A 14,178-nucleotide genomic window follows, 5' to 3' on the forward strand; every position below is an offset into this window, starting at 1 on the left:
TCCTTATCTACCAGACTGGTAACACCATTGAACTTTACTGTCACCAAATCACACAGAGCTGGAAGTCACCACAGAGGGCCATCCAGTCCAGTCCAGTCCCTCCCTTCCTCAGGGACTTAAAAACAGACACGCTCCTGACAGGGGCTCATCCAACCTCCTCCTAAAAACTTTCAACAAAGGAGGCTCCACCACTCTCCGAAGCAGCAGGTTCCATCTACAAACAGCCCTCACTGTCAGCTCATGCTTTCTAATATTTAAGTGCACCCTCCTTTCCCTTGTCTCTACAGCTGCAATAAACAAGTTGCCCCCCCTTCAACACATCTACCTTTTATGTAATTAAACTCAGCTATCATATCACCCCTCCCCCATCCACGCTACACATACCCAGTTCTCAGTCTTTCCTCGTAACGCATGGATTCCAGCCTCTTAACCATCCCAGTCACCCCTCCTCTGAACCTGTTCCAACTTGTCAACATTATTCCTGAACTGCAGCACCCAGAACTGAACACCGTATTCCAAATGAGTTCTAACCGATGTACAATCGAGTGGTATTGCAGCTTTCCTAGCTTTAGATTCCATGTTGCTAGCCATGCAGCCTGATATCCCATGAGCATTCTGAGGTGCCACATTGCACTGTTGGTTCACCCTCTACTTACTCTTCACCAGAACTAAGTCACTTTCCCATTATCAAGTCAGGAATCCCCCACCTTATATTTATGCATCACATTATTATGACCCAAATGTAATCCTTTACACTTTTACTTATTTCCAATGACACAATTGCTTAATTCCAATTTTTCAATCTATCCAGATCTCCTTGAGCAGCTGTCCTTTTCTCTGGTGTGTTAGCCACTCCACCCAATGGACTGTAATCCGCAATGCACCCTCTATTGCCTCATCCAAAAGATTTGTCAAGGATCATAGAAGCAGGTCATGTCGCCTTCTCCATATCTGTAACAAAGAACATCTCAGTTCCTGAATGACCAGAAGAAACTCTCCTAGGATCCAATAGCAGATTCAGAAGGGTCCTTCAAAAGGTAGATACATTTGCATCAGTTTAAGAGTAAATGTTTTATTGTAAGCAGAAATGGCAAAGCAAATCTCAAACTAAAACCTAAAAATGAAATAGCAGTAAAGGATTTCCAGCATCAACATTTGTAAAACACATACCAAAGGAGGGATTCTTGCATAGCTGTTTACTAAAGGCAGCCTGGACAAGCTGATGATGATGTTTTTAAGAACTGGTGTTAAAAATGCTGGTATTTGGCTGTTTCTCCTGTGTCCCAAAGCCAAGACAGACTGCAAAGACTCCACCAGTTCAGCTACTGTTTCACAAGTTGCTGTAATATACTCGAATTCTTAAATTGGAAGATAAACAAAATTAATTAATTACAGAATCCTTCAATAAAGTCTATGTTTCAAACAGTTCCAAATCTATACTTGGATTCTGAGATGTCAAAACAAAAAATCCATACAAAACATACAGAAAACTGTATGAAACATGAATTAAAAGCTGCTTTGAGAAAACAACAAAAGGCTGTGGAGATGCAACTTTTCAAGGGAGAGAAAAGAAGACCTAAGAAATATACCTGAGATCAACAGAGATAACAGAAGGAGGCCATTTTTTAAAGCCATCCTGCAAATCTTACTTGGTCCTTGAGAATCCACTTCATCTTCACCAGCAGCTTTTGCAGGGCTCTTCTTTCCTGGACCAAGAAGCTGATTCCCAGGTTCCACGGCCACTAAGTGAAGCACAGCATGAAGGGTTTTCACAGGGTTTATTTATTATCTAGAGCCTGCCCTTTTCACTGAGACTCAAAGCTGATTACAAAATTCCGCAATGCCCTGGGAACAGTTTAAGTCTTAACATAAACAGCAAAGTAAGACTGGACTACAATAATGCAATCAAATAGCATGACATATAAGAAATACAAAAACTGCATTACAGAAATGAAAAAAATGCAGTAAAAACAAAATACTGCATACAACGAAGCATCATATGCCAAGGACTGTTGTCTCTTTATAAAACTGTCCCCCTGAACAACTGTCTTACAGATTCTATGGAATGGCAGAAGTGTGGGAACCTTCCTGGCCTCCCCAAGAAGACCATTCCACAAAAAGGAGGCCACAACAGAGATTGCTTTGGTATGGGTAGCTGCTGATACTTCCAGAGTAGTACCTTGCAGAAGCTTTGCTCAGATGAGAGGCTGTCACACTGGGGCCTCGTGGCAGAGGTGGTCCTTTAGCTATGTGGTTCCTAGGTTTTAAACACCTTTGTGTGTGATTGCCAATACCTTGAGCTGAATCTGGGAAATCTGGGAAATAACCGGTAGCCAATGGAACACCAGCAGAAGAGGTGTAATTATACTCCACCTAGTTCCTGATAATAATAGAACTATGGTATTCTCCAGCTGGTGAGGTCAGATCCATGGAGAATGCATTACAAGGTTACTGTGGCATGGACCCATGGGCCCAGAGGAGCCTAGTCAAGGAAGGCAGCTATCCTCCAAGTTAAAGGAAGATGGCAGAGAACAATTTTTGTTGCTGAATTAATTTGCTTCTCCAGCAACAGTGAGGGGGGCTAGTACACCTCTGGGACTTTAACAGGGTCTACGAGAGTCAGCTGAACTCCATGAATCATGAAAAGCAAAGTGTTTTCCGGGCCCTTTGCCTTCCAACCATCATCACCTCTTCAGCTGTTCACCTTTAATCATTGAACAACAGCTGCCTGACACTGGTTTATGACCTCTATAGCAGCACTGGGTGCTTACAAGAAGAGCAGTTGGTTCTTAAATGCCACTTTTCTCTACCCAAAGGAGGCTCAAAGTGGCTTCCAATCACCTTCCCTTCCTCTCCCCACAACAGACACCCTGTGGGGTGGGGGAGGCTGAGAGAGCCCTGAGATTACTGCTCGGTCAGAACAGCTTGATCAGTGCTGTGCCAAGCCCAAGGTCACCCAGCTGGCTGCATGTGGAGAAGGGAGGGGGGGAATCAAGCCCAGCTCACCAAATTAAAAGCCATCGCTCCTAACCACTACACCCAGCTGGCTCATGTGTCATGTCAATCTTTCTTGTGTTTTCCTGGGCTGGAATTGAGTTTCTCCCGTCAACCTGTTTCTGCTGTGCTTTTGCCCAGCCGCTGTTCTGAGAAGTTATGCAAATCATCACCTGTGTCCTTGCATTGAAGTGAAAACATCTGAGCTGGCTGCCAGAGGCGGTTGGGGCAATCTGGCCACAATGGTCAGACTGTTTATCTTCGAGTTTCACACATTTGTTGCTCAAACGTTCCGGTGTTCCTGCGCTGTGTTGGGGGCAGGGGCCTGAGTCTAGATGGGCCCCAGTCTTCACTTTGTCCCCCTCTTTGACAGCCCCTGGCTCTGGGAGTGCCTCCTGAGGGTGCCCCCCCTTTCCTGCAAAGGGCCTTCAATAAAGACTCACTTCCGCTTTGCTGCTTGGGACTCTGCTGGTTCAGAGGGGAGCTTCAGGGGTCGTGACAACAAAGACTCTCACCAGACAAGGTTTCAGAAAAGGAACAGGCTTTAGAAATCATATTGCAAATTTAAATTGGTTACTGGAGCATAAGAGAGAATTTCAGAAGAAAATCAACTTGAGAGAAGAAACTAAATGCAGCTGTGACAAAAACATCCCTCCAGCTGTTTAGCCTGGGAGATGGCTCCCCACCTTGACTTGGCTGATCTGGCCCCCTGGAGTCCTGCCACAGTAACATCAGGAGCACTGTAATGCCACAGCTCCGTTGTTTTCAGATGCTCCTCAAAACATGTATCCATTGTGAAGTCACTCCATTCTGCCCATTAGTTACTGGATACAATTCAAGGTATAGGGTACACAAACAAGGCCTAGGACTTCCACATAATTGCAACCCTGCACTTTCTCCTATGTTTGTGACTTGGAATCAGAGTTGGAAGGTGCCTCCAGGGTCACCTAGTTCAATCCCCTGCACACTGCAGGAACTCACAACTACCTGCCCACCCACAGTGACCACAATTATATGCCCAAGTGATCACCACTACTAAAAATCTCTGAGTCCTGCCTGGCCTGGAGGAAATTTAAGTTGTGATCCAAATGAAGCAAACTAAGCTTTGCTACAGAAATGTTTGATTTTGAAGTCTCACATGAAGAAACGTTGGGAGAATCATGTATACCTGATTTCCCTCCACCCGAAGCTTGTGCACCCAGATAGTTGGGTTTTTTTTTTAAGTTATGTCTGAGCCATACCAGTTGTTGCACATTGTTCTGTCCACTCTCATTCCTAGCCAGCTGTTTTGTTCAAGTTTATGGTGTGTAACAAAGTTCTGAAGATGCCAGTCCATCGCTGAAAAACCCTGAGGGATGGGCCAGACTGACTCACCTGCTTCTATAATAAACCGTACGCAGCTGATCAGGGAGCATGCCTGTGTCACATGCAGGGAGGAGGCCAGCAAGTTCCACAAGCTAGACTGTTGTAACATCAGGCAGCAGCAATCCAACACAGCCTGGATATCAATACTCAGTGGAATATATTCATGTATCAAATGCCATGAAAGTATCTGGAAAGAGAAGAATGTAATTCTATTTTTTCTCCTGTTATAAGCATATTGTACCTCATCTAATTTGGAAAGCAACAGGTAGAATACATTGCCAGCCCAAATATCCCAAGTGACTTTAACCATTCTTGATATAGTATATACCCACATATTCATTCTCTGAGCTAGTTTTGCAATGTGTGATTCCGAATGCTATCATCCCACTCAACTTCCAGAAATATTTCAAATGGTTTCCACAGACATAGTCACAATGCAGTTACGCTAGACAAAACACAGATATTACCGAGACACCAACATTCTCTTTGATTTGATATAGTCAAAAAGGAGGGAAGAGAGGGCTTAACAAGGAACAGTCCTGTGGACTATATTTGTTCTTACCTCTACAGACATTACAACAAATTTCAGAATGTCATTCTCTTTGTCCTGTGGAATGCGGAGAGAGGCTGGCACCTTAGCAAGTAACACTAGATATTGACTTAACGCACGCGACAGGACCATGGTAGACTGATAAAGCCCTGAGTCACCTATAGAACCAAGAAATGTCCAAGTCAAATGTCATAAGTCAAATTTCGGTGTCAATTCCCAGCTACAGAACCTACATCAACGTGAAAAATTGGTTACAGTGCACATCTGTATTTGACCGCCAAGATGTTTAGCTTTACACTAATTCTGATAAAAAGTAAAGATTTAATAAGGAAATAACGTGGAATGACTCATTTCCATGCATCATTCAAGTCTTGAGGTGATCTATAAGATGATCCATCTCTCTGAACAAGTGGGGAAAGTTATAGAATAGAATGCCATCTTTTATTGTAATAATGGGATTTTATGTGATTTAACTTTGATTTTATATTTTATTGTGAACCGCCATGAGACCTTTTGGCGAACGGCGGTATATAAATCCAATTATAAATAAATAAAATAAATAAAATATGCCATTAGTTATAGAATCATATAATGACAGAGTTGGAAGGGGCCAGACAGGCCATTTAGTCCAACCCTCTGCACAATGCAGGATCATCTTGACTGTTTACGCACTGGAGGTTTCATGCCGGGCTGCAGGCCGGAGTTTTAGTCCTGGCAGATTGCCCCACCTCTCCCTGCAGCCACACGGGGGAGCATTCCGTCTGGTGCGCCTCATCCGCCCCCAATTTGTGCTCCTGCGCGGGAGCTGGGGCAGAGAAATTCCCGGTGTGTAAATGGTATTTATAACTCCAAGTGCTTTCTTAATAATCTGATAATCTGATTTAGGAATGTGATTTCCACTTTATCCAGCTTGTGCATCCCCTCATTTTCTGGTGTTATCAGAATTTAAGGTCAGGATGCAGCCAATAACATGTAACCTTTTGATAGCTTGGTGGGAGGGTTTATGCACATCCCCACCTGGCTGCTATGACGGAAGTAAGGAAGGGATTTCCAGCATCTGCAACTGCTCTCTGCTTGTAGGATACTATAATCTAGATTACAAAAATTGATCTGTGCAGATGGGTGACTGAGAGAGAGACATGTTTTGAACAAGAGAAAAGACTGAATGGCTGCTTTAGAACCTTCTGGAGACCAACCTGGGCCAACATTATATTGTTTTGACAAACCACAAAGATCTACCTTGAACTACACACATCTTGTGTTATATTCTCCTCCCTCTATCTTGACACAAGGGGCACCTAAGAACTCATCTAAAAACTAATGCATGAGACTAATCCATCAACATTGCTTAAGGGGAACTCATCTTAAAATTCTCTCAATTTTCCACACAAAGAAATGATCAAACAGGACTGCATCCTAGGTTAACTTCCACCAGTCTTAAGAAAAAACATGTCATGAAGGTGTAACTCAAAGGGATAATTACAGTTCCTTCCCTTACTCTATTTGTGATAACTTAATACCATTCTCAGTAAAGGCAAGGATATTTTCACCAGGGGGGACAGGAACTCTTTTTTCTTAGTTTTTTCTCTACTTAACAGAGAGGGGATCAATTCATTCATTGACATGACTGCTTGTGCTTAGACTGGAGGTTGGAAGTGAACAAGTATAATCTCATTTTGGCAAGACACCTTCACTTACACAGACCTGGCATGGTTTCCCTGCTAGAAATCAAATCCAGCTTGCCCAGCCCATGAGTCTGACTGAGCACAAACATTCATTGGATAATGGATTATGAGGTAAACCACTCCCTACAGAAATTCAACCTACAGCATAATAATATGACACTTTTAATTTCTATTACCAAAGATATCACTCAGCTTATTCCAGTATACAGATGTTTCCACTGGCTGTAATGGCTGAAAGGCCTGATGACCGATAGGAAGTTTTTGTACTGCAGCAGTCACATGAGCAAGAGTGACTCCACGGGCGGCTTCAAAGAGATTTTTCTGATCCCTGGAGAGTTCCTGCATGCCAAGGCTTAAACACGGAGCTAGAAGGCTTATATTAAAGTCCTGAAATTACAAATGGTAAAAGAGACACTGATCAGGATCCAGGCAGGCGGCCATGTTAGTCTGCTGAAGCCATGAGAGCCTCGTAGTCTCTGAAGGAATGCCGTTTATCATGGCATAAGTCTTCAGGAGTTAAAAGGTGTGGTGGGGAAGTTTGTAATATATATATATATATACACACACACACACACACACATATATATTTTCCTACTGTGTGTCCATGTATACAGACACACAAACACCCCTCCCTGCCAACTGAACACAACACTTCATGCATCCAAGACCTCTGATTCATGAAAGATTGTATTTTGGCATAGTGGGTAGGAGTGCGGACTTCTCATCTGGCATGCCGGGTTCGGTTCTGCGCTCCCCCACATGCAGCCAGCGGGGTGACCTTGGGCTCGCCAAAGCACTGAGAAAACTGTTCTGATCGAGCAGGAATATCAGGGCTCTCTCAGCCTCACCCACCTCACAGGGTGTCTGTTGTGGGGAGAGGAAAGGGAAGGTGACTGTAAGCCGCTTTGAGACTCCTTCGGGTAAGGAAAAGCGGTATATTCTTCTTCTTCTTCTTAATACTTAAAATAAGATCTGCAAGACTGTTTGTTATGCCAACAAAAATATATCTGAGAAAGAAACACAGGAAAATTATCAAGGCCTGAATACAACAGGGTTGCACTTACTTGTAACTGCTGTTCATTGAGCAGTCTTCTGTGTAGTCCCACATTGATCTTGTAGGTTGGCCTGTGAAGGCACAGACCCATGTGGGACTGCACAGAAACCATGAAGATGAACGCTGTAAAATAAAACACACCCAAGTTTCTGCACAATTGCTATTCAGATCTACACTGGCATGCCACCTCGAGATTTTACAACTTCGGTGGAGTCCGAATACAGTGAATAGCAACAATGACCTTGGTGACCCAAGGTTCATCCAGAACACACAGTTAGCTGAAATGCTGGGTGTGCACACAGTACAAAGCAGCCCAATCATCAGAACACACGGAAAGATGGTTACATATGTCATCAATGTCACAAAGGATATCTGTGCATACGTTTTTAAAACCATCATATCATAAACAGATACATATTTTAAAATTCCACATAATTCCACCACTAGTAAAGTGTCTGTGTGGCAGGACTGGATTTCTCCCAGGGGACCTGCAGGACTGCAGCCTAGCTGGGCCAGAGCTTAGCTTCCATGGGTGCCCTTCCCCCAAGCACATGCAGGACCCGCTCCTCTGTTCAGCCAGGCGCTTAGTCAGGCCTTCAGGCATGCAGTGCAAGCAAGTAGGCTGACGTCACCTGTAACCTGCCTAAATCATGGCTTTAGAGGCTCCTTTCCCGACTGGTATACCCTTTACTTCCAGCCATTCATCATGGCTTGCCTCCTGAGGAACAACTCCTGCCTCCTGGTAAGTGGATTCCCTCCTCTGGCAAACTCCTGTCGAGTCAGTCCCGATAGATCTGCCTTTTTATTCAACATGGAATAATAAGCCTAGCCAGTTCCATTCCAGAAGTCTGACCTATCCCTCCCCTAAGGGTGTTGTGAGGATAGAATGGAGAAGAGGTGTGTTGAGTTCCTTGCAATAAGAGTAGGATAAAATGTGATCAATATCTTAAAGCAAGCCCCCCTTTTCTTTGTATGCTACCAAAGCTATTTACCTTGTGGATCATGAAAGAATTAAGATCCGGTTGAGGAAGCCGATTCACCAGTTCTGCACCTTCTAGCAGAGAGGATTCTGATCTTGTGTAGCACTGTGAATTTACTAGTGAAACATACCAGTCCTTTAAAGAAAATGATTGCAATGAACTATTAACCAATTAGCTTAACATACTTGCACAAAAAATGAGAATCGAGTAAGCTTGGCCTGCTAACAAGTATTTCATCTATAAAAGAGTATAGATGACCAGATCCTGCAGGGGTGAACAAGATGGTCTCCATTCAGACATAGTTTTATTTCTTCTATGTTTTTGTGAACTACAACTGAATTCAAGAGGACTGATTGGCTGTTTTAGCAAAGAATTATCCTATGGCTGAATGTGGCTGTTCTGACAGTTTACTAATTTAACAGCATTAACTTTTGCTTTATAATTCCACTGTTATGATGGTAGTTTTTAGTCTGAGGAAGGGTGCTTGCACTCGAAAGCTAAGGCCTTGAATAAATCTTTGTTGAGCTTAAAGGTGCTGCTGGACTCTGATTTTGTTGTGCTCCTTCAGACCAACCCAGCCGCCCACTTGAATCCACCATTCAGAGTCTTCTTTGGAGCCCTCTGATGGAGCCTGTTGTTTTCAAAACATCTATGGCTAGTAGCTGCAAGCTGCAAAGATTTGTATCAGAACCACAACGCTGGCTGGGGGAGGGGGTTAATACCCCTCATTTACTCATAAATTGGTGCTATTTGCCCCAAAGGAAAAACAGGTGTGCCAATCACAAACCTTTGCCTCATCCAGTTTCACTCTAGGTACGCTAAAGCTCAAGCAACCACATGGAAGATTGCTGTGTTGTCACCTTGGGTCAGTCTCACAAAATGTTTTAGGCTGATTCTGCATTGAGCAGTACGTTGGACTAGATGGCCTGTATGGCCCGTTCCAACTCTAGGATTCTTGGATCTGGATAATTATATATTATTTATTTATTTATTTATTTTCTTACTTACTTATTACTTCGATTTATAGCCCACCACTCCCCTAAGGCTTGCGGCGGGTAACAACATATAAAACCCCATAAAACCCCTAATACATAAAAACACTTAAATGGACTCCGGGGAATGGTAGAGGACAGGAAGGCCTGGAGGATCATTGTCCATGGGGTCGCGATGGGTCGGACACGACTTCGCACATAACAACAAAAAACATAAAAACATCCTACAAAAACAAATACACCGTCCAACCCAACCAACCTGACAGCGGTGGCATTCCCAGGGAGCACTGCATATAGAGCCCTGAGAGGGGAAGGAGGGAAGGGGGGCCCGATCTTACAAGGAGGCGCCGGCCTCAACCATAGGCCTGGTGGAAGAGCTCCATTTTGCAGGCCCTGCGGAAAGCTGGTAAATCCCGCAGGGCCCACAGGTCTTCCGGGAGCTCATTCCACCAGGTAGGGGCCAGGACCAAGAAGGCCCTGGCCCTGGTCGAGGCCAAGCGCGCCTCCTGGGGGCCAGGAAACACCAACAAATTTGTCCCCGCAGAGTGTAAGGCCCTGCGGGGAGCATAGGGCGACAGACGGTTCCTCACGTACGTGGGTCCCAGACCGCGGAGAACCTTAAATCCAGCTAGCAATCGGTACCCAATGCAGCTGCCTCAGCACAGGCTGGATGCGGGTCCTCCAAGATGTTCCTGTGATGACCCTAGCAGCTGCATTTTGCACCAGCTGTAATTTCTGGATCAGGCGAAGGGTAGGGCCGCATAGAGCGAGTTACAGTTTCCTGAGCTGCTCCCATCCCACCAAACCACAGGACCTCCCTCTTAATTTTCAGAGGACTTTTATGGTCAAGACTTTCTACTTCATCAATTGATAATTAATTTTTAAACGACATGAGAACACTAGTCTTCATATTAGATTTAGCCCAGAGGATGAATGATCAAATCCAGTAAGAATGATAGAGTTGGAAGGGATCTCCAGTGACATCTAGTCTAATCACCAGCAGAATGCAGTTAACTCAAAAACACATGAGGCAGGACTGCATACTGGCATTGTTTAAAAAATTAACATCTACATCTATGCACTTATTGAATGACTGCAAAATTCAGATATTCATGCTCCAAAATTAGCTGATAAAAGGCTCGCAATTGGGCCCTTGGTGCCGGACTGACAATCGGAGGGCCCAATCAAGCAGGCGCTTCGCACCTGCCGACTGGGCCCTCCGATTGTCAGTCCGGGGGAAGGGGCCAATGGGCACCCTTCCTCATCCTGGACAGGGCCCACCCTAACATTAGCTGGACATTAGCTGTGAGGCATTTGTGAGTCACTTTGCAGGCAAAATCTCAACTCTCCGCCATGACCTTCCTCCAACTTTGGACACAGAAAGTGAACTAGAGGCCTCATGGCTGTCTTTGGAGAAAACAATGGTTACTTCAGACGACTTTCACTTAATGAAGTGGACAGGATGTTAGCAACGAGGCCAACCACCTGCCCACCAGATGGAAGAAGGCCTGGCCCGCTACCTTCTTGACCTGGGCTTCCAGTGTTAACGAGGCATCTAAGGTCACACCCAAATTCCTTGCCTGGGTCCATCATGGCTCCTAAACAACACACATAAGAATAGGAGCCCCCCTCTAGAAAATAATCAACCTCACCCTCTCAACGGGAAAATTACTGGAAGGATTAAAAGAGGCAGTGGTACGCCTGTTGATCAAAAAAGCCCCTTAGCTCCGCAGGAGCATGACAATTACCATCCCTTCTCGCCTCTAGTGGTTCTACGGAAGTTGCTTGAAAGGGCTGCTGCGCCCAAATATCAGCGTTTCTGGAGGAAACTTCAGCCTTTGACCCATTTCAGTTGGGTTTTCGGCCTGGCCATGGGGTGGAGACAGCGCTGGTCACCCTGATGGACGACCTCTGGACCAAGGTGGGTCAGTGCTGCTGGAACGATTAGACCTTTCAGCAACATTTGACACAGTCGATCATGAGCTCCTAGCTCACCGCCTTGCTGACAACAGGATACTGGGGACAGCGCTCAAATGGCTGATCTTCTTCCTCTGGGGTCGCAGAATGAGGGTAGCAATAGGAGAGAGAGTATCTAGACATCACCAGCTCACAAGTGGAGTCCCACAAGGTGCAGTCCTCTCTCCTATCCTATTTAATATCTTCATGCGCCCTCTTGCTCAGCTGGTGCAGAGATTTGGGCTGGGTTGCCACCAATATGCGGATGACACCCAGCTCTTCCTCCTGATGGATGACCGCTCTGACTCCTCCCCTCAGAAGCATTAGCCAGATGCCTGAAAGCAGTGACGAAATGGCTCAAGCAGAGTGGTCTGAAGCTCAACCCTGCAAAGACGGAGGTTCTGTGGCTGGGCAGGAAGGAACCATGGGAGGAAGCGTGCCTGCCCACCCTGGGTGGCATGCAGCTCATAACGGCTCACTCCACCAGGAACCTGGGTGTGATGCAATGGAAGCCCAGATCACGAATGTAGCACGGCTGGCATTTTACCACCTCCGTCAAGCCAAGCCACTAGTGCCCCAGTTGGCCCTGGAACAGGTAGCCACATTGATCCATGCGATGGTCGCCTCTAGACAGGACTTCTGTAACTCGCTCTATGCAGGCCTACCAAGTCCCCACAGATCACTGAAGGGTTAGGTGGGATTTTCTACGGCACCATATTTGACAAGTATTATTGATGGGGTTGAGTAGAATTTTAACTTTCACTTATATTTGTGGGATTTTATCTTATGTTACCGGGCGCAAGATGGCTTCAGTGATAGCGGCAGGCAACAAATCTAACAAAACAACAACAACAACAATAATCTGTTGAAAAGCTTGAAGATTAAGATTGAATACAACATTTCGTATTAGTCTCTGCATTGCTGCACAGGATTTCTAGCGTTGACCATGTGGATTCATGGCGTACGTTGAGCTTGCTAACCTCCTCTATGAGGTACTTTTCCATAATGGCCGTAAGAGGCCGGGTGTCTCGCAAGGCATAGGGGGCCGCCCCTATCCCAATACTGCCCTCTGCTAGAGGGACTGATGCAATTTGGACCAATGCAGGTACATCTGGCACTGCATCAGGATCCCCATTTTGCCTGTCCTCCTGTATTGAATCTGGGGGAGGCTGTTTTGCATGGTCTGAGGATCCGGCCATCTTCTGTCACGTGGGGGGGGGGGGAGCTGGCTGGCAGCTTGCAGAGAACTATGAGTTTGCGTTGTTTTCAGTGACTCAGGCTGCTTCTGAGAGGAAGGGGTTTTTGCCTAGCTCCGAGGCGATTTCCCTGGGTACTCTATATAGAAAGCAGTCCTTTAAGGCTGGATTTTACGCAGACCCATAAGATTTGCATGCAGAGGCAAGCATGAAGGAGCAGTAGATGGCTGAATCAATCCTTTGAAATGTAAATTTGGAAACAGAGGCAGTAGATAGCAGAGCACCGGAGAATGGAAACACAGTACCTTAGACTAAATCAGTTCCTTTTGCAAGCACAGAGACAAAGATGCATTTTCTTTCTCCTTCAAGGCAGTTTGGGATTGCATTAAGAGAGTCTCTGGATGCACAACACACTGAAAGTGCATTCCTCCTTCCCAATAGTTGCTGGTTGCTGGAAATAATCCTTTACTTTGCTCAGCAGACAGAAAGGAACACTCTTTTTCACTCTTCGGTCCCACAGCTCAAGTGGCTGCAGAGCTGCTTCCAGAAAGTGTTCAACTCAAACCAAACGTTTTTAGATCACTTTAATTAGGCATCACTTACACAATTGCAAAGGTTCTTCTAAGGGAAAAGTGATTCTTTAGAAGTTCGAGTAGGTGGAAAAGAGTGAGGCATCCATCTGCTGGGGATGGCTGAAGACTAACAAGGAGTTTGGAAAGAAAGAGGAAGGGCATTTTCCCGCCTTAGCTATTACCAGGAAGTTTAAACCCATTACTGCATGTCCTCTCCTCTGCAGCCAACAGAAACAGCATCCTGCCCTCCTCCAAGTGACAACCTTTCAAATACTTAAAGAGGGCTATCATGTCCCCTCTCAACCTCCTTTTCTCCAGGCTGAACATTCCCAAGTCCTTCAACCTATCTTCATAGGGTTTGGTCCCTTGGCCCCAGATCATCCTCGTCGCTCTCCTAGCTTGGCTAGCAAATATATTTCAAGATTAATTAACCCAAAGAGCGTCATCTGTACTTTCAAAATACAGTTGCTTATACACAATAGTAATGGTGGCAGTTTCACAGGAAAACATCTTACTTTGTTTGGAGTTATTGTTTCAAGGGCTAGCTGGTTTTCTCCGTCCAATGGGTGTGAAGATACAAAGGGCAGTGGGCTAATTGTTTCTGAGGCTACCATAAGGCGAAACCTATCCAAGAGCAAGTAGAGCCTTTGGTGTCTAAGAACAAACACAGAAACACAGTCAGAATACAGACATGGCTCAAGAAAGCCCTGAGGAAAATTTATTAAGTACTAGAACACACATTCAAAAACATTTTCAACAGAGAAGAAGAAAAACAATTATGGATCCTACAAGGAATAAAACACATTGAAAAACATACTTGACTAGATATTAAGC

The 14,178-nt window shown here is 45.1% G+C and overlaps 1 protein-coding gene across 4 annotated transcripts in view; it reads right to left on the reverse strand.

Annotated features, from left to right (window-relative positions):
• Window positions 1–14,178, reverse strand: part of HTT (huntingtin) — a 241,735-nt gene that overhangs the window by 44,484 nt on the left and 183,073 nt on the right. For all 4 annotated transcript variants that reach the window (XM_077301601.1, XM_077301602.1, XM_077301600.1 and 1 more), the window contains 7 exons: window positions 13,860–13,998; window positions 8,641–8,763; window positions 6,771–6,981; window positions 4,922–5,067; window positions 4,369–4,546; window positions 1,650–1,742; window positions 1,171–1,358 (listed from right to left, as the gene is read on the reverse strand). In XM_077301601.1, the coding sequence (XP_077157716.1) occupies window positions 1,171–1,358; window positions 1,650–1,742; window positions 4,369–4,546; window positions 4,922–5,067; window positions 6,771–6,981; window positions 8,641–8,763; window positions 13,860–13,998 (1,078 nt within the window). The remainder of the gene's footprint in view (window positions 1–1,170; window positions 1,359–1,649; window positions 1,743–4,368; window positions 4,547–4,921; window positions 5,068–6,770; window positions 6,982–8,640; window positions 8,764–13,859; window positions 13,999–14,178) is intronic.

The sequence above is a fragment of the Paroedura picta genome, chromosome 10 (assembly GCF_049243985.1).
Source record: "Paroedura picta isolate Pp20150507F chromosome 10, Ppicta_v3.0, whole genome shotgun sequence".
Taxonomy (NCBI): Eukaryota; Metazoa; Chordata; class Lepidosauria; order Squamata; family Gekkonidae; genus Paroedura; species Paroedura picta.